The 25,790-nt window shown below is 40.7% G+C and overlaps 1 protein-coding gene across 1 annotated transcript in view; it reads right to left on the bottom strand.

The window, feature by feature from the left end:
• Positions 1-1,650: 1,650 nt before the first annotated feature.
• LOC311105665 (limbic system-associated membrane protein-like) overlaps positions 1,651-25,790 on the bottom strand; it is a gene marked incomplete at both ends in the record, with an annotated part of 133,956 nt that continues 109,816 nt past the window's right edge. Inside the window, 5 exons of the mRNA XM_084147880.1 lie at positions 1,651-1,748; positions 2,117-2,265; positions 10,847-10,967; positions 11,121-11,252; positions 18,880-19,005. Coding sequence (XP_084004006.1) covers positions 1,651-1,748; positions 2,117-2,265; positions 10,847-10,967; positions 11,121-11,252; positions 18,880-19,005 — 626 coding nt within the window. The remainder of the gene's footprint in view (positions 1,749-2,116; positions 2,266-10,846; positions 10,968-11,120; positions 11,253-18,879; positions 19,006-25,790) is intronic.

Below are 25,790 nucleotides of genomic sequence, written 5' to 3'. Positions count from 1 at the left end.
ATCCAGAGCGACTTACAGTTAGTGAATACATATATTTTTTTTTATACTGGCCCCCTGTGGGAATCGAACCCACAACCCTGGCGTTGCAAACGCCATGCTCTATCAACTGAGCTACATCCCTGCCGGCCATTCCCTCCCCTACCCTGGACGACGCTGGGCCAATTGTGCGCCGCCCATGAGTCTCCCGGTCGCGGCCGGCTGCGACAGAGCCTGGATTCGAACCAGGATCTCTAGTGGCACAGTTAGCACTGCCTTAGACCACTGCGCCACTCAGGAGTACCCTTTTAAAAACATTGTTCTCTAGTGTTCTTTCCTTGCATGGTGCAAAGGGCTGCTGCCATGGAATACTACAAGTTAATTATCAACAAATTACTGACCTATTTAGAAACATGGACATATTAAATGTGTCTTTATATATAAGGACATTGGATTCAAGTATTTACACCATTAACGGAAATTATTTAAAATAACCCCATAAATTATGAATTTCCATATCTCATTATGAAAACACACATACTTGTAAAACAGAAAAGAAAAGCATATCATTCATGTCATACATTTATATCCAAATTCCAGCAGTATAACTGTGGTAGCTCAAAATTAAATGGAGAAAGTTGACAAAATAAAAGCTACTATGGCAGGCCATTTCTGAAGCTAAATACAGTTTGCCATAGAGAAACTGAACAGTATAGTTGGTTTGTAATCATACAAGCAACACATACTGCAACAATAATTACTATTTTTCTTGTTACAGTGGTGGAACAAGTTATTTTTATCATATAGAGAAATAGTTGTTTTATTATATACAGTAACGCATCAATATTACCTATGTTTTGTTTGAAGAAGGTCCTGAAAGTAGATGAATACACATTTCAAGCGTTTGTATGAGGGTTTGCAAAGAGTAGTTCACCAAAGCATACCTCATGCTAGTCCACAGTTATTGATGAGTCCAAAAATGAGGCAGTTAATTTAGAGGAAACTAGCCATGTATCTAATGTAACTGAGGCTATTTGCACCCGGTTATTATCACTTTACTATTGAAATTAAGCATAGCAAGCATGTTCTACTGTTTTTCTGTAATGTTGACTGGAGTGTGTTGGCTTTGACATAATGTGAATTATAAACAGTTTCAAATCTATTGTTTTAAATTTAGATTTTTGGACAGATATTGGCGTATTTTTTTTCTGATAATGCACTGGTTACAATGACCTTTTAGTCTAACAAAACAGTAAAATGCCATTAGGAAAGGAACAGTAACTTGAACGTCTCAGTGCTTCTTGCAGATATCCACGATTGTTGTACTTGACCTCAAATCCCTGCCATTTGGGAAATTAGACTTACGCATTCATGGGGACAAAATACAATGAACCACACCCAATTCCCCCAACCGAAACAAGAGTAATGACAGCGGAAAAGCAAGACTTCAGCATGTTAAAATGGCAATAACTGTTTCTTAGAAAAAGCAGTGTTTGTTCCATTTTCTCCATTTCATATTTTTTGTTACTAAAAACTTATTAATAAGCCCATTCTATCTTCTTATTATCTAGTTTGGTGCATCAAAGCACGTCAGGATTTTTGTTACATTATGCAAACAAACAGTCTCAATGTAATAACTTGGTAGGTAATAACAATGGAAGGATGGTGGTGTTATTAACACTTGAAGAGAAGGCAGGTGATGGAGGCCAGGAGGAGCCACAGTGACTGGGATAGGCAGGCGGAGCCGTTGATGTCTCGACCCGTCCCAGGTCCTGGAGAGAGAGGGAGGGAGGGGAAGAGAGAAAGACAGAGAAAGAGAGGTTAAAGACTAACATATTAGTTTTGTTGAGGTTTCATTCAATATATGTCACTTCTATGTGATGTAATAATATGTAAATGTGTAAATTGTTATGCCTGACAGATCCCTGTCTGAGTATCGGTACTGTTGCTATGATGCTACAGGAATTAATTTGTGTGCAGTGAGTGACATCTGGTGGTCAGACCATGTAATACATCATTTTCTAGTCCCACATCTAAATGGAATGGGCCTAGAATTTGTAACATTGTCTAATGTGTCTAATTTCAGAGACATTTAATTAAGAGATTTTGGGGGACTGCATATTATTCCATAGTCACTTACTATAGAGGAAGAGACTAGCATTTTGGATCCCAAGTCTGTTGGTTGCAACACATGTGTAGTTGCCATAGTCCTCCTCTGTAACGTTGGAGATCATCAGGACAGTTGTGGTCCCTACGATCTGGATGCTGATTCCCTGGGCGTTGGATAGCCTGGACAAGATGGCACATCATGTTAGGCATTATAACACAATATGCATAAAACTCAGGACATCTGATTTGTCTGTCTTTAGAATACATACAGTACTAGTATGAATTTCTTTTATGAAAAAATGTATGCACTCACTAACTGTAAGTCGCTCTGGATAAGAGCATCTGCTAAATGACTAAAACGTAAAATGTTGTCAGCTCGTTTCAAAGAATAAATCAATGCGACAATCAATATTCACACAGTTCCTCTCATACATTTACATAGAAATACTGAATTATGATAACATTGGTTTGCCTTATCATAGAGTCTATTTACACTGAGTTCACACAACATTAAGAACCTGCTCTTTCCATGACATAGACTGACCAGGTGAATCCAGGTGAAAGCTATGATCCCTTATTGATGTCACTTGTTAAATCCACTTCAATCAGTGTAGATGAAGGGGAGGAGACAGGTTAAAGAAGGATTTTTAAGCCTTGAGACAATTGAGACATGGATTGTGTATGCGTGACTTTCAAAGGGTGAATGGGCCAGACAAAATATTTAAGTGCCCTTCAACGAGGTATGGTAGTAGGTGCCAGGCGCACTGGTTTGTGTCAAGAACTGCAACGCTGCTGGGTTTTTCACGCTCAACAGTTTCCCGTGTGTATCAACAATAGTCCCAAAGGACATCCAGACAACTTGACACAACTGTGGGAAGCATTGGAGTCAACATGGGCCAGCATCCCTATGGAACGCTTTTGACACCTTGTAGAGTCCATGCCCTGACGAATTGAGGCTGTTCTGAGGGTAAAAGGGGGAGGGTGCAACTCAATATTAGGAAGGTGTTCCTAATGTTTGGTATACTCAGTGTATAATAGATTGTAAATACACACTTAAGGTAATGTATGAAGGGCTTCAAACTGATCCCACCTTTAACATTCTAATGTGCTAGGATAGCTGAGACTGACTTAAGGGGGCAGTGGGTTTGGTTTTGTGCTGACACACGGTAGTATAAAACATTTGCATAAAAAGGAAAGTGAGTGCACATCATGAGGCAGCATAATCTGGTGGCGGGGAAGTAGAAACTTGAGAAAGTGCTGAGATCCTCCTAGTGGGACACCTTGGGTGGAGTATGGAGGGACTACAAAACATTTAGTGGGACCGTTCACACCACTAGTGATGATAAGGCCAATGAAGACATGTGGCTCATGTCATGGAAAATTATATTAGACCGAAATATCAAACTTGGGCCAGGTGACTCCCTAGATACTAAAAGCACTATGGGATTTCAGAGCACTTGCATGCTGTTAGATGATTGTGTTTGGTTCTAGCAACACAGCTTGGTCTCATAGACTAGACATAACATAGTCGTAACAAATTAGTATGATATGTTACGTTTGGTATGGTTACATAAGACAGAAAGTTACTTAAGGCAAAAATTAAAGGAGGGAGGGTGGGTGGTTGTTCGGGGTGGATGGGTTGGCATATAACGCAAACGTCTAGCAACCCAAAGGTTGCGTGAAGAAATCTCATCACGGACAACTTTAGCATTTTAGCGAATTAGCAACTTTGCAACTACCTTTTAGCTACTTTTCAACTACTTAGCATGTTAACTAACCCTTCCCCTAACCCTTTAACATAACTCCTAACCTTAACCCTAACTTTAAACCTTAAGCCTAACCCCTAGCCTAGCTAATGTTAGCCACCTAGCTAACGTTAGCCACCTAGCTAACATTAGTCACAACAAATTGGAAATTGTAACATATCATACTAGTGGGAGACATATTTACGATGTTACGTCTTCCCCTGAGTCCAGGTTGAGCAGCAGGGAATACAACATTTCCTGCTATGGTCAGGACATAAGCAACTGTGTAAAGTCTGAAGCATCCAGTGAAGGGATCCAAATAATACCTAGTTCATTGCACCATCATCTTCCACTGGTAGCTGGCAGCACATGTCTTTTAAATGACATTTTCTCTTTAAGAAGCCACAGCCATTCTTTAACAGAAGGACAGATTTGATTCCAGTATTGAAAGGGGGCAAAAGGTACAGAGAGGGTGACTGGTTTGAACGGGAATGTTTCAAATAATCAGGCAGACATCTCATTCGCCGCCTCTCCAGTTTGCATGTGGGTGCATCTAAAGTAGGCTATTACAGGAAACGGTGAGTGACAGAAGTAGGATGTCTAGAGGCTGTTGATAAAGAAAATCAACAAGACATGTCGAGCTTTGTAGGTGGCAGGGAAAATGGAAAATGTTGTCAAGTGGTTGTGACAGCAACTCATGTTGATGGGGAGAAACAAAAACCCGGTTAAACCCGACTGAACTCTACACTCACCATTGTTTCAGTTCACAATGAGTGAGTGCAGTGTTCAGTCTGGGTTAACCAGGCTATACTGTACCACCCTCCTCTTCCCCGAAGACTTTCATGCAGCATAGTTCAGGGGAGGTGCCAAGACGCGGGATGAAATCATAAACTAGAGAGACTAATAGAGGAGCAGGAGGTTCCAGATCAAAGGACCAAGCAGCAGCAACAGTAATGAGCCTCAGAATCCCCTGTAGAGGATTCGGAGGAGTGGGTCAGGCTTGGGAAATGCTAATTGCTGCTGTATCAATAAGCACTAGAGGATTCCTACACATCAGATGCCACTGGGAGATGGTGTGGAGATCTCAGTGGTAAAGTAGTTCAAACGTAACAGCAGTTGTGGGCAGTCATGACAAGGTCAGTGCTGGTAAGGTTAAAGGGAATTACAGAAAACAAGTTGGGAAACAAGCCTCTTGCAATGTGGAAGAAAATATGCTTGATAAGGTACATTAAGTGAATCGTTAAAGACATAAAATCAACTGGCTGAGCATGATTTGATATTATGGTATTGTATTACATCAAGCAAGTCGTTGAAGGAGATAAAGTAATAACACACAGAGGTAAGGAAGGGAACTTAAAGGGATATTAGAGTTTGAATTCAAGGTTTGGCAGATGTTTTCTGACCTCAAAGGTAGTCTAATGTCGAGACGAGTCCACATCCCATGCCATTGGCTGTGTAGATCCAGCTATATTACTCAACCCCAAACGAAAAGATAAGCACAGCAAATCTGGAAATGATATGGTGCTTATCTTTTCCATTCATTTGGGATTGTGGCATATAGCTGGACCACAAAAACAGATGGCCTGTGATGTGGATTCATCTCAAGAAATAACCAAGCCAGGAATTCAGGGGAACAAAACAACTACAGTAAGATTGCAACCCTCAAGGTTCCATGGTTCCTTGAGATGTGTATAGGCTGTGGGCTCCGCCCGGTCACTCCCTGGCCACACCCATAGTCACTTCCTGGTTTGAGTGGGTGTGTCAGAAGGAAGCCATCTTGACTGTGATGTTGTGATCAGAAATGTTTGTGAACAATAATCTTTTTGTGTTTAAAAGACTAGTTTTCTCAACTCCATACAAGTGAGAACATTCACAAAGACTTGTTTAAGGGATATTGTATTGATTTTCAATACATTTTTCCTCTGTGGACTATTGCTTCTGGAACGTTTGGAAGGCTTGGTTATTTGGATTTTTGGATTGTGGTTTGATCCTGTATGCCAGCTTATTCATTAGTGAATATAGAGTGCATTTCGGAAAGTATTCAGACCCCTTGACTTTTTCCACGTTTTGTTACGTTACAGCCTTATTCTAAAATGGATGAAATAGTTTTTCCCCCTCATCAATCTACACACAATACCCCATAATGACAAAGCAAAAACAGGTTTTTAGAAATGTTTGCAAAAACATAAATTAAAATGAAATAGGACATTTACATAAGTATTCAGACCCTTTATTCAGTACTTTGTTGCACCTTTGGCAGCGATTACATCCTCGATTCTTCTTGGGTATGACGCTACAAGCTTGGCACACCTGTATTTGGGGAGTTTCTCCCATTCTTCTCTGCAGATCCTCTCAAGCTCAGTGTGCTTCTAATCTCAGCTCGTTACCTGTATAAAAGACACCTGGGAGCCAGGAATCTTTCTGATTGAGAGGGGGTCAAATGGGTCGTGGATGGGTATTCCAGCATGACAATGACCCAAAACACACGGCCAAGGCAACAAAGGAGTGGCTCAAGAAGAAGCACATTAAGGTCCTGGAGTGGCCTAGCCAGTCTCCAGACCTTAATCCCATAAAAAAATCTGTGGAGGGAGCTGAAGGTTCGAGTTGCCAAACGTCAGCCTCGAAACCTTAATGACTTGGAGAAGATCTGCAAAGAGGAGTGGAACAAAATCCTTCCTGAGATGTGTGCAAACCTGGTGGCCAACTACAAGAAACGTCTGACCTCTGTGATTGCCAACAAGGGTTTTGCCACCAAGTACTAAGTCATGTTTTGCAGAGGGGTCAAATACTTATTTCCCTCATTAAAATGCAAATCAATTTATAACATTTTTTACATGCGTTTTTCTGGATTGTTTTGCTGTTATTCTGTCTCTCACTGTTCAAATAAACCTACCATTAAAATTATAGACTGATCATGTCTTTGTCAGTGGGCAAACGTACAAAATCAGCAGGGGATCAAATACTTTTTTCCCTCACTGTATATATATATATATATATATATTGTTTCTCATGGTCTGAGAGTCTTTAGGTTCCTTTTGGCAAACTCCTAGCGGGCTGTCATGTGCCTTTCACTGAGGAGTGGCTTCCGTCTGGCAACTCTACCATAAAGGCCTGATTGCTGGAGTGCTGCAGAGATGGTTGTCCTTCTGGAAGGTTCTCCCATCTCCATAGATGGAGCTCTGTCAGAGTGACCATCGGGTTCTTGGTCACCTCCCTGACCAAGGCCCTTCACCCCCGATTGATTAGTTTGGCCAGGCGTCCAGCTCTAGGAAGAGTCTTAGTGGTTCCAAACTTCTTCCATTTATGAATGATGGAGGCCACTGTGTTCTTGGGGACCTTCAATGTTGCAGACATTTTTTGGTACCCTTCCCCAGATCTGTGCCTCGACACAATTCTGTCTCGGAGCTCTACGGACAATTCCTTCGACCTCATGGGTTGGTTTTTTCTACGACATGCACTGTCAACTGTGGGACCTTATATAGACAGTTGTGTGCCTTTCCAAATCATGTCCAATTTACATTTTTACATTTTAGTCATTTAGCAGACGCTCTTATCCAGAGCGACTTACAGTTAGTGAGTGCATACATTTTCATACCAATCAATTGAATTTATCACAGGTGGACTCCAATCAAGTTGTAGAAACATCTCAAGGATGATCAATGGAAACAGGATGCACCTGAGCTCAATTTTAAGTCTCACAGCAAAGTGAATACTTTTTAAAATTATTTTTTATTTTTTATTTTTTTAGGGGGTAGATCAGCTTTAATATTGCAGATAGATTGTAACTTCCATCAATGTAATTGTCTGCATCACTTCCAATCCCCCATATGTTTTTTTTCTTTCTCGCAAATATATATCTATATATATGTTGTTCACTAGTTTACTCCAATATATATATATATACACACATACATACACACACATACGTACATACATACATATATAAATGTCCCTTTATTACTTTCCAACCCCACCAACCCTTCCCTAATTGGAGTAAACTAGTGAACAACAATGCTTAGGGTCTGAATACTTATGTAAATAAGCTATTTCTGTTTTTTATGTTTTATAAATGTACACACATTTCTAAAAACCTGTTTTTGCTTTGTCATTATGGGGTATTGGGTGTAGATTTATGAGGAAAATCATTAATTTAATCCATTTTAGAATAAGGTTGTAACGTAACAAAATGTGGAAAAAGTCAAGGGGTCTGAATACTTTCCGAATGCACTGTACATCATTATTTACTAGCCAAAACAATTTGACAAGAAGGTATACTCTCCCTTATAATCAAAACGTTTCCCACTCATGTACAGTAATGCGCACGGCAGAAATATGTTAAGAGCCCTGACACTTAATAATCCTTGTGATGCGGTTTTGGAAACCTTGAACACTCAATTTATCATCCCAAAACAATTTTACAAATACAAACGATACACTTACACGGAGGTGTTTTGCATTGCATATTTACCTGAACTACGACACTTCTGGAGCTAATGGAAACCCAGGAGGGAACACAAAACATTTTTTGTCTCGAAGCTTTGTTACACAAAAAACCTCTGTGGAAATCTGTGATAAAACAGCTAACAGTAAGTCACTGGCGTAACGCAGTTTCTCTGGGCCCCCCGCAAGGTTGCCGTTATAATAATCAAATGTGTCAGCCAGACAGCCACTCACAAAGTAGACTACAGATCGCTGTCCATTGTGCTGAAATTGCAACATGTCTATGTGGCTGCATGCCTATCAAATCGATTATAGGCTTTCTATGGTGCCAGGGCATAGCTTTGCTTTAGCTAATGGATAAATCATTATATTTAGGCCTATTTGGTCATAATTTTCTCAGGTTAAGGCTAACATTTCACGAGCTATACACGGTGTCACAATGCTGTCATTTTTAGACTGCTGGCTGGTGGCAATAATGTATTTACTTCTTCAGTAATTAAAGTTGGAAATTCAAACATTGCAGATTGTCATTTTTGTTGTTGTTGATTCAACAGTATACTAAATCAGCTACCAATAGATTTTTTAGAATATACAGCTGTCCTGTATCGGCTACCTGAACCTGTATGAACTGAGCCGTCCTCTCCCAGCTTGGATAGAAAGTTGTTGTGCGTAAAACCAGTCTATTAATGTCAAATAATACATCATGTCCACCCTCAAAACACTAGCTTACTAGGGATTGTTTCATTATGCAGTGTACTATCTATAGATGCGATTTAGGTGCGATTTAGGTGCTGTTTATAAACTTTTTATTAAAATTACACATCAAATAATAATGAGGAAGAAAGTAGCCGGTTTGAGGATAAATTCAGCCACTATTTGTTGTTGAACTCGGTAGGTTGATATTGCAACCACACAACTCAAACGACGATTCACCAGTATGAACGAAAATCACTTTTTTTGTTCAAAGCCCTCAAGCCCTGCATCTTCCAATTGATTGGCTGTACAGTGTCCAGACGACCTGTCCCAGAGCTTCCTATACAGTTAATCTCTTTCCATGACGTGTTCAGGCCGGGAATTAAGGAGAATGAGAGGCTCAATTAAAGATGTTGCAGAACTGCTGTATTTGAAGCACCATTCCCTTCTGTCCAGTTTCCCTGATGTAGCCACAGCAATCAAGCTGTTTTTACCATCCCTGTAATTGTCGCTTCTGTGGAGAGATCGTTTTCTAAACTAAAACTCATAAAGAACTACCTAAGAAGCATTAGGCTCTCGGTCTGATATGAGCTTTTGAACACCTGAGTAAGCTCCACTCATTGCACTGGCGCTGTCGTAGGCTTGACCATGGCATTTGTTTGCCGATATCCAGTTGTGGAAAAAGTCCTCAATTCTCATACTTGAGTAAAAGTAAAGATACCTTAATAGAAAATGACTGAAGTAAAAGTGAAAGTCACCCAGTAAAATACTACTTGAGTAAAAGTCTTTAAATATACTTTAGTATCAAAAGTAAATGTAGTTGCTAAAATTTACTTTAGTATCAAAAGTAAAAGTACTAATAATTTAAAATTCCTTATATTAAGCAAACAAGACGGCACAATTTTCTTTTTTCTTTTATTTACGGATAGCCAGGGTCAAATCCAACACTCAGACATAATTTAAAAACAAAGCATTTGTGTTTAGTGAGTCCGCCAAATCAGAGGCAGTAAGGATGGCCAGGGATGTTCTCTTGATAAGTGTGCGAATTGGACCATTTTCTGTCCTGCTAAGCATTCAAAATGTAACGAGTACTTTTGGCTGTTAGGGAAAATGTATGGAGTAAAATGTACATCATGTTCTTTAGGAATGTAGTGAAGTAAAAGTAAAAGTTGTTAAAAATACAAACAGGAAAGTACAGATACCCCAAAAAAGTACTTAAGTAGTACTTTAAAGTATTTTTACTGAAGTACTTTACACCACTGCCGATATTCCCCTTATACTTTCAATCAGTTTAATTTGTTATTTTTCAAGAGCTGGGGCACTTTTTCAGTCACATTCCTGAAGCCAAGAAACAAACACTTAGCGTCCTAGTACATATGGAAATTACAAAGTTTTATGAATGAATGACATTTTGGAGGGTTATGTCAAAATGATTTATTGCATTTTTTTAAATGGACATCCTTGCACCTGTACACCAGTGCAGTAAGTGTATCTTTTGCATTTGTAAAAAAAAAAAAAAATGGGATGATAATTAAGTTGAGTGTTAAGGTTTCCAAAACCATGTCGCAATCAAGGATCAATTGTTTCTAGATAAAGCGTTTCACAAATCACCTCAGCTAATCAAAAGGGACGTGGAATGATTGGAGTCAGAAAGGTTATAGGAGGACGGGCTCGTTGTAATGGCTGGAATGGAATGAATGGAACAGAATTCATTTCCATATGTTTGATACCATTCCATTAATTCCATTCTAGCCATCAAAATGTGCCCGGCCTCCTATAGCTCCTCCCACCAGCCTCCTCTGATGATAGGGTAGGCTCTTCCCCCATTATGACCAAAGGACATGTATTAAAGGGGCAATCTGGGATTCAAACAAAATGCTTACCTCTTGTCATCTCTGTACCACTCAAACTCTGGTTTGGGCACTGCGGCCGCATCACACTGAAGAACCCCCATTCGGCCCACCTGGGTTTCAGAGCTCTTGGCATTCTTGATGGCGGGAGGATCTAAGGATTTAATCACAACAGTTAATCTGGTTCTATTGTTTTCATCCATTAATGAAAGACACATCATGGATCTCAATGTAGTAAAAACAACTGGGCATTATACAAAACATAAGGCCAATAGAAACTGGAGTCACCCTCCAAAAAGTGACTTACAGTTGACGACAACATTGACGTATTTGACGTCCGGTGTGGCCACGTCATTGCTGGCTTTGCATTCGTAGCGGCCCGCCTGGTTCCTCATGATCCCTGATATATCCAGGTACTCCTCCCCATCTAGAGAATCCGCTGTGGGGAGACACAGAGAGAGAGAGGGTGAATGGAGGACAGGGAAAACAGGATAGCTTCCAGGAAAAGCAGAACACTGATGTTCATAGCGGCTCTGACGCCGGCATGACTTCCAATAAGCCTGATTAGCAAATTAATGACAGACCAAATGTTCGAATGCAGCATCAAATGGACGGACCTGAAACAGCAGTTCCCTTAATTAGTCACGTATGTCTCCTGAGCTTCTCTCATTTAGCCCATCTACTCAGAATATGGACATATTTCCCAGTCAGATCTAGGAGTTATCAGGATGAGGAGAATGCCAAGCATGCGGATAAGATGCTGACTCTGCAGTGCTGTCTTGGGTTGATTAGATACCCGGTACAATTGCTCCATACAGTGCCATGGGATAGCATTGACGAAGGTACCATGGGGTAACATCGACTAAAGCTGTTCACAAACAATACAATAGTGTACTGTATCAACATTTCTCTTGGCATTTCTAAATGGATATTGATTGTCAGGGACAATAGCCTGCAGTGAATGCATAAAGACTCCTGAGACATGTTTACCTTATAACTTACATGTTTTTTCCAAGCCCTGTAAATGTGTTGAAGACAGAGACAGTTTCTGAATAAAAAAAATACAAAAACAGCTAAACCTCAAAATGCCACCGAACCCGACTAAATAAAACAATGGGCACGCCTCAACTGAGCTGACACTCAGGGAGCAAGGTCTTCTACCCTGTGAAATTAAGTAACAACCCTGGGACGTGTATATGGAAGACTGTTCCTTTCCTGTAAGAGACACTCAAGTTATTCTCATAGATTTGTTTCTGGCTAAATCCGAAATGTGGTCTCAGTAAACACACCTAACAACCTCAATTTCAAGTCTCGAACTGCATAGCAACAGCATTCACAGCTGCGTGCCCAATGTATCAAGCTCTTTCTGTGCTACGCCCATAGAATTAGAATACTAATAATTTAATAGTAATTTAATAGGATCTCTATGGCTATTGTCTGGTGTAGTTCAATGCTTATGAAAAGAGCATTCAGATCAAAGCGTCCTCCTAGCATGGCCACTGCAGCCATATCAAACACACTCATCATGGACAAAGGATGCCATGATTGGAAAAGTAGGATTGAAATCAGTTGCCATGGAAATGTATTGCGGCTGCTTGATCGTTTATCATTAAGGCAGTTGGACTTCACCTGAATAGATATTTCTTGAGGGGGTAGAGAAAGAAGAAGATGACTTGGCTACAATCTACAGTACTGCAGCTTACTTACAGTAGCTATCTAGGTAACACTTTATTTGGATAGTCCATCTGTAGTTGCTCTACAGACTATCAGTAATATTTCTACTATCTACTAACCCTTACCCAAGCTCTAACTCTACGCTTAACCTAACTCTAACCTTAACCCTTACCCTAAAGCTAACCGTAACCTTAGCAAGCAGGTTTCCATCTACAGATGGAAAATCTGGACTATCCAAATAAAGTGTGACCAAAATTATAAAAATAATGTAACTTATTCAGTGAACTGGAAATATTAAGTCAATATCTCAGCAGGGTCCAGGGACAACTGTGTTATGAATATGACCCGATTTATAGTTTAATTAATTACTCTATTAAATAAAAAATGTCCCCCAGGAGGCTTGAGCAGCCTTATGAAAAACACTGTTATCTCTTTACATGGACTTCAAGTATTAACTCTCAGAAAGAAAGTAATGATGAAAAATAGGCTAACCTTCACCAGGAAAGAACCTGTTTCTATAGCTGTTCTAGCTCTGTGTGGATTCAGCAGGCATCAGTCACTGCTTTCCATGGGCCCCATGGGAATGGAAAAGTGATTGATTTGGAACGTGCACATAAAAAAATCACATGATGGCATGATGCTAATCCAGTGAGTGAGTGAGAAACCCAATGAGGTGGGAGAGAATGGAGTGCACATTTCAAATTTCACATAGATTGTCAGAGCAATAAATCTGTTTGAGTTGCTGGAAAAAAAGAGAGATGAGAGAGAGAGAGAGAGAATGAGAGAGAGAGAGAGAGAGAGAGAGAGAATGAGAGAGAGAGAGAGAGAGAGAGGCTGTGTGTGAACTGTAGAAAATGGAAGACTGAGGTGTGTGTGTGTGTGTGTGTGTAGGAGTGTGTGAGAGTGTGTCTATGCCTGTATCCTGTTCTGACGGTATACAAGTGTAAGACATGAATAGGTGTTCTCTACCATTCTCCCCTTAAAGTCCTGGGCTCATTCAGTTAAAAACAAAGCCAATGATCTTCACTTGATGCAGACAGAGACCCCTAGGAGAACTGTCCAAGACCATCCTGCTGAGCGACTAGCTCTGCCTAGCATTGCTAAACACCCCCCTTCACTTCAGTTTATTGTGACTACAGGTGAAATTTTAAGGTCCAAGACATGGCATTCAGCAGCACACTTCTCCAACTTGCTTTGAGCCTGGATGTATTTTAGATAGGCCCTACATCTATCTATCTTGCTAAGCTGCAAACGCATGATACGCTATGACAATTAAATAAACTATTTCCACTTCACCCATTTATAATGAACAGTGTTTATTATGAAAACGGAACTTAAAAGCGTCACTATGAAAATGGCACTTAAAATTCAACTTTGATGAAAAGCTCAATTTTGCTGGTGCCATGCTTTAATTTATTGTGTTGCCTGTGCGCCAGCAACACTGAAAGACAATGCATATAATTATTTTACAACAAATTCTAGTTCTGAATAAAAGGCGTACGACCCTAGGGCTATCTAGCACCAGGATTTGGGAGCAGCATAACAGTGCAGTGGTCCGTGAGCCTCACATTCATAAATGTGTGGTGAAAGGTTATTTGCGTTGAGCCGCATTACTTTGGGTTTGTCTCAACAATTGAATTGCCTTAAATTCTTGGGAAAGCAACTACATTATGGTGAAGGCTGACCAAAACAGTGAAGGAGAGGGCTTCCAACCACAAGGGACTGCTGAGGGGAGGACAGCACATAATAATGGCTGAAATGGAGCCAATGGAATGGTATCAAGCACATCCATGTGTTTGATGCCATTCCATTGATTCCGTTCCAGCCATTACTATGAGCCCGTCCTTCCCAGTTACGGTGCCACCAACCTCCTGTGCTCCCAACCCACTACTACCTCCCCACCACTCCCCCAGACACAGACACAGAGTCCCCTGTGCCAGGAGGGAGCTGAGAGCCAGCAGCAGCATATAACTCATCTCAGAATGAATCAGATGGGACTGGGTAGGTCAACTCTAATCCTGGTCACATTAGCATGGAATCACAGAAATTCCACTCACGTTTGAGCCTCGTACTGCAGTACGGAATGTCCGCCTAGACAAAAGAGCCCTTATATTTCTGATTACATGTTTCCTTGAACAGGGTAGTTCAAGTGTGTTTGCGTGTGTGTGTGCGTCTGTTGGCGAGCCAGTGTTTTGGAAAGACCTTTCATAAGGGAACTAGAAGGCAGATTTGAGACACTATACAGAGTGAGGAGGGACTCAGCATCACGTAGCGGCACAACTGCAGTTGGCAACTAAATGCTAATTTGCATGACTATGCATTATTCATGAGCATCATTTAACACTGTGCGAAATGTTACATTTATTTTGTGAATACTAATTTATGTTAAGCAGTTGATTTAAGGGAGAACTTTGGGAGAATGACACAAATGGCTCTGCAACATATATTTTATTTTGTCTACACTTCTTTCTAAGTGTTTTCAAATGGAAAAAGCTTGGCTTTATCTGTCCCAAACACATGGAGCCAATCTTTTTGTCAGGCCAGTGTCTGATTTAGATGATGAGGGGTCAATACATAATTAGCCCAGCCTGTTCTTTAAGACTCTTAGTGGGAAGATAATGAATAAATGACTGAGCTAAATCACCACCCATCTTCATCATTCTTTTGGTCACATCAGCAGTTAGAGGGCCAACCACAATGAAAACAACCACATGCTTACATATACGGAGGTCTTTAGGGAAACATTTTAACCTCAGCGAAAGACCACTTAGATAAAGCTCAAAACCATTTTACAGATATAATTCCCATTCGTGCAGGCTTGCCGTATCACGCTTATCAGCGCATCAGATATACAAATCTAGACTGCACATTATTCCAGCATGGCTTCTAATTTCCTGAGTCTTTATGGATTGGTCAAATAGCGTTGCATTGGGACACGCTCTTTGTGTTGACCAAGGACACTCAGGTTACATCACCCTTAGCACATCCCATGATGTACCACGGTGTGGTCACAAAGGACTGGAGGGGAGCTGTGAGGGATGATTGTTGAGAGTCACACAACAATAAGTGTGCCTCTTCTTACTCAGTGTGGCTGGGTGGTGCTAATGGTGTGTGTGTGTGTGTGTGTGTGTGTGTGTGGTGTGTGTGTGGAGGGGTTAAACCTCCAGTGACAGTGGACAGGTCTGGGATCAGCTGCAGTGCCAGATGCGGAGCTCTCTCTCTGTCTCTGTGATCCCTGAGGGGAGCACTTAATCCCCTCCCACGAGCAGCCCTCTACATGTGTCACACCCGCTGCCAGGGCTGAACCTGAGCCTCCCCGACAAGGGCCTGTCACATCTCACAGGTCACAGCCTTCTCAGGGACAGCCTGGAGAATGTAAGCAAGGCACTGCCTGTTTCCTGCACAGAGGTGCAGTGGGGAGCAGTGAGCCCTCCATGAACATGCAAGTCAGGGACCTTGGGATTGTGAGCCTAGTTCTGGGAAGTGCTCTACTTCAATCTCAGGGCTGACAGAGGTGGGGACTCTAGAGTGTGTAGCATACTGAGCTGAGGTGGACAGGGATGAGTGGTGAATTATTGAGACCTAGTCCAAGTCACTCATAGTATAGAGAATGGCAGGGACAGACTGGGACCAGAAATAGGCCCAGTCATCTCTAACACACCGGCCCATTTTTTCCCTCGAGGCCCCCACACAGACCTTTTTTTCCCTCGAGGCCCCCACACTGGCCCTTTTTTTTCCATTGAGTCCCCCATGATTATCCAAATAAATAGAATTTTGTAAAAAATATATATTAATAATTAATTAAATAATTAGACAGGCCCACTGGGCTAAACTGGGTATTTTCCAGAATTGCCCTATGGCCAGTCCATCCTGGAGCATGGCTGGTTTCAGAGTAGTATGGGGGGAACACTGTTAAGTATTTAACAGCTAGGATGTTGTTTTAGAAGAAATGTTCATCTAATCTGATTTTACCACCCCTGTCTGAGCATATGGTTAAGTGGCTTGACCAGATGTTTACTCATGTGCAGTACATTTTACATTTTAATCAATTAGCAGACACTCTTATCAAGAGCAACTTACAATTCGTGCATTCATCTTAAGATAGCTAGGTGAGACAACAACACATCCCAATCGTATCAAGTACATTTTCCCTCAGCAAAGTACACCACAAGATGTATGCCGATTTGGCTCAACTGCATGTGCAAGAATAATTCTGGATGTTGGGAGGGGCAAGCCATCATCCCTGCTTGTCCAGGTGTGTGAGTTCTCATCAGTAGAACAGAGGTTGATCCTGGCTATACCCCTGCAGCATTAAATTAGTGCCAAAAGGCATTATATCAGGGGTGGGAACTTCAAATGCATAATTTAACATTCATTAACTGTGCTCAGCTCTTGAATTATCTAATGATGTGAGTGATCACACATTTAATGAGATCTCTTATTTGCGTTCTTAAACATAGCCCCCCCGTCTCTTTTTCCCTCAAAAAGCCATGTACCACCGATGTGTGTGAGTGGCTTCCCATAGCCCAAAGCGTGTAATATGAGGAGCGCCAAAGGGCATGTATATTTCATACTTGTCTGACTTTTATTTTGGTGGTCCGGGAAGCGTGCAGTCAAAAATTCCTAGCTTGACCAAGAGTTCCACTTTTTTCGCAGCATTCTCAGTGTGGTGCCCTCCATCCCTGCCTGTGACCTTTACAAATACACTTCAGAAATAAACATTGGTGTGGAGGAGACAAACTGAGGCAGAGCACAGGCCCCGAACGAACGGACGCTGTGCTCCTTGCTCTATTGATCGCATCGCCACAGACAGAGCCCAGCAATGTTCTGCTTCCCAGTCAATATGAGGGACAACAACATCCCATGTCCTCAATGAATACAACTATTGGCATAAAATACAATAGCTGGCACTGTCTTACTTCTAATCCCAATGTGTGTCAAACGTGGAAATCTCTCAAATATCTGAATAAATACCACATACTATTGCTAAGCCTGCATCTTTTCAGGAAGGAAAATAGGTGAAAGACTTTGGGAGGGAGATAACAGACTAATGTCATGGTTTCTGTCTGGAACTCTGGAAACCGAATAGTGGCGATCCCAGACCATGCAGGGAGAGCTGAAATAGAAAATGACGGTTCTTTCATCCAATCCATAATTTTAAGTCATGTTCCGTTTCATTTGTGCTCTCTGTAATAGTCTGCTAGAATAATGAAGAGGCACTCCTCTGACAATCTGACAAGTCTGAAAGAATAATACCAATCTTGACTCTGATGGAAAAGCGGGGCCTCCTGCGTCTTTTTCATTTCTCCATCTACCCTTCCATTGCATCTGCTTTTCATTAGAAGTAAACATTCCAATTATAAATAAGTATCTGCTTGGTAACAAATGATCAGGCAACAATACGAGAGCTAAAAATGAGTGAGGAACCTCTGAATATCCCACCTCAGCCAACCTTGTTGAACAAAGTAGAACGCTAATCAATCCAGGCAGTATTCTATTACCTATCAAATAAACACCTTTATGGTGGAATACAAATGCAGTCGGATGAAAATGCACTGCTCTTTGTCATGTATTATTCAAGTTGTTAGATGTTAACGTTCAATGAGTATTTCAAAGCCTCACGTTAAAGGGGCAATCCGGGATTCAAAAAACAACAAAGCATGACCCCGCCACTTGTTGTGGTAAACAGCTGAGGGATGGGGCTGGAAAAATGTAACCACTCTCAAAATCATAGACAGAGCTATTGATGCAAGGACTGACCATTGATGAGATCAAAATTATAGTTTTAACCATGTTTTGAAGCTATACAGTGTTTGCTAAAAAATACATTGTTTACAAACAATGGAGTAAAATAAGCTTATATTTTGGATTCTAAAAGGGTCCAACAGCTCATTAGGCATTTATACGTTTTATTGTTAAAGAATCAATGGCTATACATCATTACACTAAAAGTTAAAAAATTGATGCACCAATCCTGGACTGCCCTTTTAAGAGGGACTCCCACAAAGGTTTGAGTGGCAGTTTGACAGCAAACATTTCAAAATGGAGTATTGGGAAAATAAAATTCCTGTGATAATTGGTTGTAATGGTTCCATTTAGAGCAAACACAACAACATATTGCTTTCATTATTGCAATCCGTTAGAGGGCTTTCACTTGAAAGAAATTGCATTGGTAGATCATCCAGTTTGAATGAAGGAGGAGTGTGAGAAGCAGCAGGTGTGTCTCAGTCATTAATAGGTGTTCTTCACGTTTCATTTTAAACACAGGAACCCTCTCCCAACTCCATCGCTCCCCTGCATGTCTGAGACCACAGATGTCGTGATAAGCAACAATGATGAAATGCTGCCCTTTGATAAGAGTGAAATGCTGCTGGGTGCTTATTGGCTCTTACCTGATGGATTGAGCAGTCGCCAGGTGATTGATGGATCTGGCCTCCCATTGGCAAGACAACTCAATGTCACATTGCTGCCTTCGTTCACAGTGATGTCTTCCGAAACTTTGTAAATGTTTGCCGGAACTGTAAGAGAAAGTGGCAGATATGAATGATTCTATTAGTAGAAGCATTTTCTATGGTAGGGTTTGAGTCTTCCTAAGAACTGTGTAATGTATTTTCAAAGGCAAGAATTGGAACCACAATGTAGTATTACAGTGAATGAAGTATATGGTTTATGAAATACGCAAATACTACTTCATTATGTGAAGCAAAATGTCAAATGTCAACATGAGCAATTATCAACAACAGGAGAGGCATTATGCAAACGGCTGCGGCATGAACATAAGTCTTTACAACACGTTTGTCGCTGTGGCATAGGCTACATGTCCATTTTTCAGTATAGTTGAATGCAAAAGTTTGAATGCAAAAGTATTGCCATGTTAATTCAACAAGTGAAAAGGAAAGTTGAGAAGCAACTTCAAAGGGAAAATAGTTTCTGTACCTCAACCCAATCCATTACCAACCAAAATATTAAATGAACTGAAACGCTAGGTGTATGACTTTGACTGATGTTCAAAGAAAGCTGAACGTTTGTCATCTGAATGTAATGTTTAATCGGCCTTCTACCTCTCAATTCTGATTTACTCTGTACCTAAACAAATAAAACAGGGAATGTTTACTCAGATAAAACTGCTCTGACAAATTAAGAAAGTGAGGTGCACTCCATTTTCAAATTGGTCAGCAATTCAACTGTAATCAATCTGAGTGTACAGACATCATTGTGAATTTCAAAACTGTGGGTGGATGGAGGCGAGGTGTTGTAGACGCATATCTTTGCTAGAAACTAATGATCAATGACTTGTCAATGATGAATGGGGCAAAATACATAGAGTAATACAGAAGCATAAATCCATATTATTGTAGAAGTTGAACAAGTAGCTCAATGCTTACAAATGCACATATACTGCATATGTCCAAATACCACTCTCAGGTATAATAAATATGTTCTATAACATTCTAACATGTCATCTAAAATAAGACGTGTTGCAGTCAAGGTGACTCAAACTGGTAGTTGCCATGCTGTGTGATATTTGACAACATTGACAACATGTTCTATATGTTGTCAAATATGACAGAGGAATAATCAATACATCAGTGCTTCTCTGGATTTTTCCTCCCCCCAAAAGGTCTGTTTTTATACTGATAGTGACCATGTAACATCCCTTAGCTGATGCTGTATACACTCCTCTAGATTCCCTCTCTTTGGCCACTACAGCCTGTCACTTTAATGACATCTGACAACATAGATATTTTATTGCCAAACAACATTAAATGAAGCCATTCAGAGTTATTGCGTGAGTCAAATGGCCACAGAAAGTGAAGATGTGTTTCTCGATATGGGAAAGATTGAAGTGACAGGGAATCCAATAGCTTTTCCGCAAAGAAGCGGGACGGAAATATCAATGCTCTGATTGGCTGAATGAGGACCCGAGCATTAATCCACACCAGGCCAGTCGCACAGATAACAATGTGTTTGAGAGGAAACAACAGCTCCCAGACAGATAACCCTGTCACGTTCTAAACATAAATAGTTGAGGCGGTTCATGAGTCAAATGAATAAAGAGTGTAAACCATTTCAACATAGTGGCTATAGCTCCCAGCAAGGATTGCAATCTTAGTCATGGGTCAACCTTCAAGGAACAATATTTGAAAGGGCAGTTCTTTGAAAAACTCTTTCCCTGGCTGCCCAATATTCTACAGCGATGTTCAAGGGACTGTGTGAGGTTGATTTTACACACGTAGCCTAGAAAAATAATTTGCCGTTCCGACGTTAGATGGTGGGATCAACTGTAACTTTAGCTTCTGCCAAAACATTTATTTTGCCTTTCAAGTAACACATCAATGATTTCATCTATGGGCTGAGAGAAGAAAGTAGGCTATTTATCTCCTTTTAACATTTTTTTCCTTAATTCTTTATTTGAGCATTTTCACATTTCTTCAAATTATTTTCGATATTTTTTCTCTCCAACCTCGTCAACATAATATTTTGAGTCAGCTTATTATACCCCAAAGACCTAGTGATCCTAAAAAAAAGTGAAAAACGGATAGAAAATGTATTGCGCAAATACATTGACCTTCGTTTCAACTTTGATAATACAACTTCAAAGCCTTGGAAGCATGAGAAACTACATCATAATTAGAAGAAGCTTGTTGTATCCATGTGATAATATAACCTGACAGTCAGCTTCAGGCTTTTCCTGGATTCCTGATGAGCCAAACCACCTAGGGAGGTAGCGATGATCAAAGTCCCAGAATGGTTCACCTCAGAGAGGCATAAAGAAACCCAGCTGCACCTCCAGTGTCATAGCTGTCCTGATCAATGTGTTTACTGTCAAGCCACAGCCTTTTAATCTAGCTATGACTCATCTTTAGCTGAATATGGTCGCAGAGAGAGAGAGACAAACACAGAAAATGGAACAGAATACGCTTGGTAGCCGATTAAGATTCTCACCATCGCACTCTGCCTGGCACATGCACACATGTACAACCATTTCAAGGTACCATGCATGAAATGAGCCATCCAGTTGAAAGAGAGAGGAGTACAACAGGTATTCCCAGGCAAAATGTCTCATACCTGCATTGTGTAATGTCTCAAACTACACTGAACAAAAACATAAACGCAACATGTAAAGTGTTGGTCCCATGTTTCATGAGCTGAAATAAAGCATCCCAGAAATGTTCTATACGCACAAAAAAGCTTATTTGTGCACCAGTGTATTTACATCGCTGTTAGTGAGCATTTCTCCTTTGCCAAGATAATCAATCCACCTGACAGGTGTGGCATATCAAGAAGCTGATTAAACAGCATGATTGGGACAATAAAAGGCCACTCTAAAATGTGCAGTTTCGTTACACAACACAATGCCACAGATATTGCAAGTTTTGAGGGAGAGTGCAATTGGCATGCTGACTACAGGAATGTCCACCAGAGCTGTTGCCAAATAATTTAATGTTAATTTCTCTACCATAAGCCGCCTCCAACGTTGTTTTAGAGAATTTGGCAGTACGTCCAACCGGCCTCACAACCGCAGATCACGTGTATGGCGTCGTGTGGGTGAGCGGTTTGCTGATGTTAACGTTGTGAACAGAGTGCCCCATGGTGGCGGTGGGGTTATGGTATGGGCAGGCATAAGCTATGGACAACAAACACAATAGCATTTTATTGATGACAATTTGAATGCACAGAAATACCGTGACAAGATCCTGAGGTCCATTGTGAGGCCCATTTCTTTTAAGGTATCTGTAACCAACAGATGCATATCTGTTTTCCCAGTCATGTGAAATCCATAGATTAGGGCCTAATGAATTTATTTCAATTGACTGATTTCCTCAAATGAACTGTAACTCTGTAAAATCCTTGAAATTGTTGCATCTTGCATTTATATTTTTGTTCAGTATACTTGCTATTCATGTCAAATTTTTATAACACAAAGAATGCAGTCATATCATGCCAGGAACGTTGGCCTTCCTACAAAATTATATACTTCTATCTGTTCTTTAGTTTTGGTTATTTTTCCTATGACCTGTTCTTTTCTGAAAGTCCCTTTCTTATCCGATCAGTCGAAACAGAAGTCTTTGGGTTAGCCTGCTATCAAGTAGAGCACCACACTTTGATGTTCTCCATAGTCAAATCAAAACAAAATCGTAGTGTGTTATAAAATTACATCCGGTTAAAACAGAGCTGTTTATACTTCATTGTACACCAGTAACACCAGAGCTCTTTGAATGACTCTACTACCATACCAACTGACCTCTGCGGATCGCTCCTTCTGTCTCTCCACCCACGCCATCCTGCCACGTTCAGACATGACATTTGGACCGCTGATGTCACAGGCCTAAGTGTTGTCGAGGCAATTACATTTCCATAATTTGAATCATTAAAGCATAATCACGGGAAAGCGCTCGCAGCATTGAGTTCTGCTTTTAGGACTAGCAGCCAATTACTTTCCTCGGTGTGCAACAAGGCCATTGTACAAGGAACTTCTCAGAGGAGACAAAACAATCTCCTGAATGTTGTGACACCTCTGAAATGTAATAACATCACCTCAAACAAGCTCATGACTGGCTGCTGGGCACCTCCCCAAACCTTGACCAAAAGAGGCAATCTGTTACCACTGAAACAGTGAGAATGACAGCCAGGCAATTTTGTCCATTTAAAGGAGAGGCAACCATCAATTTAGTGGGTCTCTTCAGGATTGGGACCGCTAAGGTCATAGGGAAGAAAAGTGTTTATGCATGAGCCTACACTCCTCTTTGACAAGCCCAGAGGACATAACACATACAAACACGAGTACTCTCTTGAACACGGTCATTGTGAGTCTGCTTGAGTAAGGCAGAATTGAAAAGGAAAAAGAACAGATGCAATTAATTTAAATGTTAATTTAAAAATCCTCTTAACAGATTCTGTCGTTAGAAAAATATTGTTGCAGGGAAGTAGAGCCTTGTGATCTGATTCATCGTTAGTTTGTCTGTTTTGTAAGCATACACTTATTGTTTCTTACTTTCAATGTTCATAAACCTATGACTCATTGATCCTAGTCCCTTTGAATTCATCATGGTGTCTATGTGAGTTACCACTATGACAAATGTGTATTTCACTAAATACGAACAAACTCTGGATTTTGCCAGTTTCCTCATAATAACAAACACAGAAGCGTTGCCAACATGTTTAATCAGAGACCTCGGGGTGTGTTTTCTCTGCAGCGGAAGGCGTCTCTCAGGCTGCCACTAAGGAGCTGAAAGAGATGGCACACTTTTAACAGGATACTGCAGTGCACAGAGCCACCAAGCAGTGGGTGCCTCAGCGCCTTTCATTGTGCACTTCTGGCAGGAATGCTGGAGATGTTGCTCCACCAACATAATCGTCGCCAGCAGCACTCCATGATCTAAACTAAAGCTCTCTCTGAACTTTCAAAGGGAAGAGAGGATATCAAATAGACTAATGCTCATTGAAGACCCTTTGGAGCAGGGCTTTCTGTTGATGTGGAGAGACATTCAGAGGCAGTTCTTGCTGGCCAGATTAAGGTCTTCTTGAGGACAAATCCCTGATTAATTCAAATGTAGCTTTTTTTCTTTAGAGATGTTCCAGTGGAGGGCAGAGAGGTTTCCACGAGGGCAGAGACTCATAAATCATACAAACAAATAATTGGTGTTTGTGTTGAAAGGAGATCCCAATTGGAAGGGAAAAGGTAGGGGCAGTATCTCTAACAAGCCAACCAAAGCCCCAGTAGAAAGAAATGCATTGGCTGTGTTTTTTATGCGCCCAATGAGCAGGACTTTAACTCGTGAAAAATTGTTGCTTTTTATGAGTTCTTCAAGCTATAATTCTTATCTCAAGTAAACTCAAATAAATGTACTGCCAGTTCAGGGCAATATGTACTCTTACCTTGGCGATCATCCGAATCGTTCAGGACGGCGTGCCAAAAACCCCAGATTCAATTTGTATTCAGCACATATGATTTAGTGCCTTATAAAACAGAACGAGATGATAAGAAAACAAAGAGAGGAGGAGACAACAGCTGGCTGGAGGAGAGACTCTTGGCGGTGACCTTTCCTTTTTAGATGAACCTGGGTTTAACTTCTTCCTGCTCTCTTGAGCTCTCAGTCCTCCAGTCAATTCCTCATGGAACTTTCTATAGAGCAGAGCTTTAGTTCACCCCTTGACTTAAAGTTCTTTCTGGAGAAGGACTTCATAGAATTACGGCTATTTCCCTAGACTAGCAAACAGCTATTAGGATCAATTGTCTTAATTAATAACCTATGGAAAATATGTCAACATCAGGAGGGCACCTTACAAACACAAGTACAATTGAGGCAATAACCCTTTGGAAGCTGTACTTGAGAATATTGACTGAATATCAACTGAATCTATATCTAAATAAGCTAATCGTTATGTAATCTTATTGGTCAATGTGAACATCTGTCAAATGATCGTAAATGGCCACTCTAACAAACAATCCTCCATCCAACCCCCCTCAAGTGGAAACTATAGAAAAAGTGTGTTCAGAAGATACTCTGTAGATTCCCATCACCGTTGGTAAAACAGAAATAACAGAGTAAATTAAAAGGCCTATAACAAACCATCTTCTAGATTCAATCAGTTCAGTGTTAACCTGCGATATCTGACACCTGCATAGCAGATCTTTGTTTTTATTTAGACAATAGTCGTTCCACTGCTTAGAAGTTTCTGACGCCTGACAGATCTTACAACGCCTGGATAGGTATTTTAAGTATCAGCTAACCACATCATATGTTATAGCAATTTGTCAATTGATGACACAGTCGCCTTCGCTGTGGATCGCGCATGATATGTTGGGAGGTGTAACTGCGTTAGAGCTGTCAAATCGGTGAGCGGATGCTTGTGTTTTCATTGTCACGAAGCCACACCCGTCCCACTCACATTAGAAGTTCAGAACGAGAAAGAGTAGCTACATAGAAATGACACTCAAATAAATAAATAAACATGAAACTAAATAATGAGGATTTCTATCAGCCTAATTGAGGTGTAGATTACATCACACATTCCAGTGTTTGAATTTGTAAACACGGCCGCATGGGATCTCTTACTAATGCAACTCTGTGCAGCGAACGCAATGTCCGCAATAGGTAGGCTATAATGCCTGGAGCCTCTTGTGGATTTTAGAGCTCTAACACAGTTCCACCTAAAACATTGTCAAAAGAACTGCTATGGCGCCGGAGAAGATGGCTGCCGTTTTACAGCCCTCTAACCAATTGTACTATTATGTGTGTTTTTCCGCGTTATTTGTAATTTATTCTGTACATAATGTTTCTGCCATCGTCTCTTATAA

Source organism: Coregonus lavaretus, assembly GCF_964263955.1.
Source record: "Coregonus lavaretus genome assembly, chromosome: 30".
Taxonomy (NCBI): Eukaryota; Metazoa; Chordata; class Actinopteri; order Salmoniformes; family Salmonidae; genus Coregonus; species Coregonus lavaretus.
This window is presented reverse-complemented; position numbering and strand designations above follow the sequence as displayed.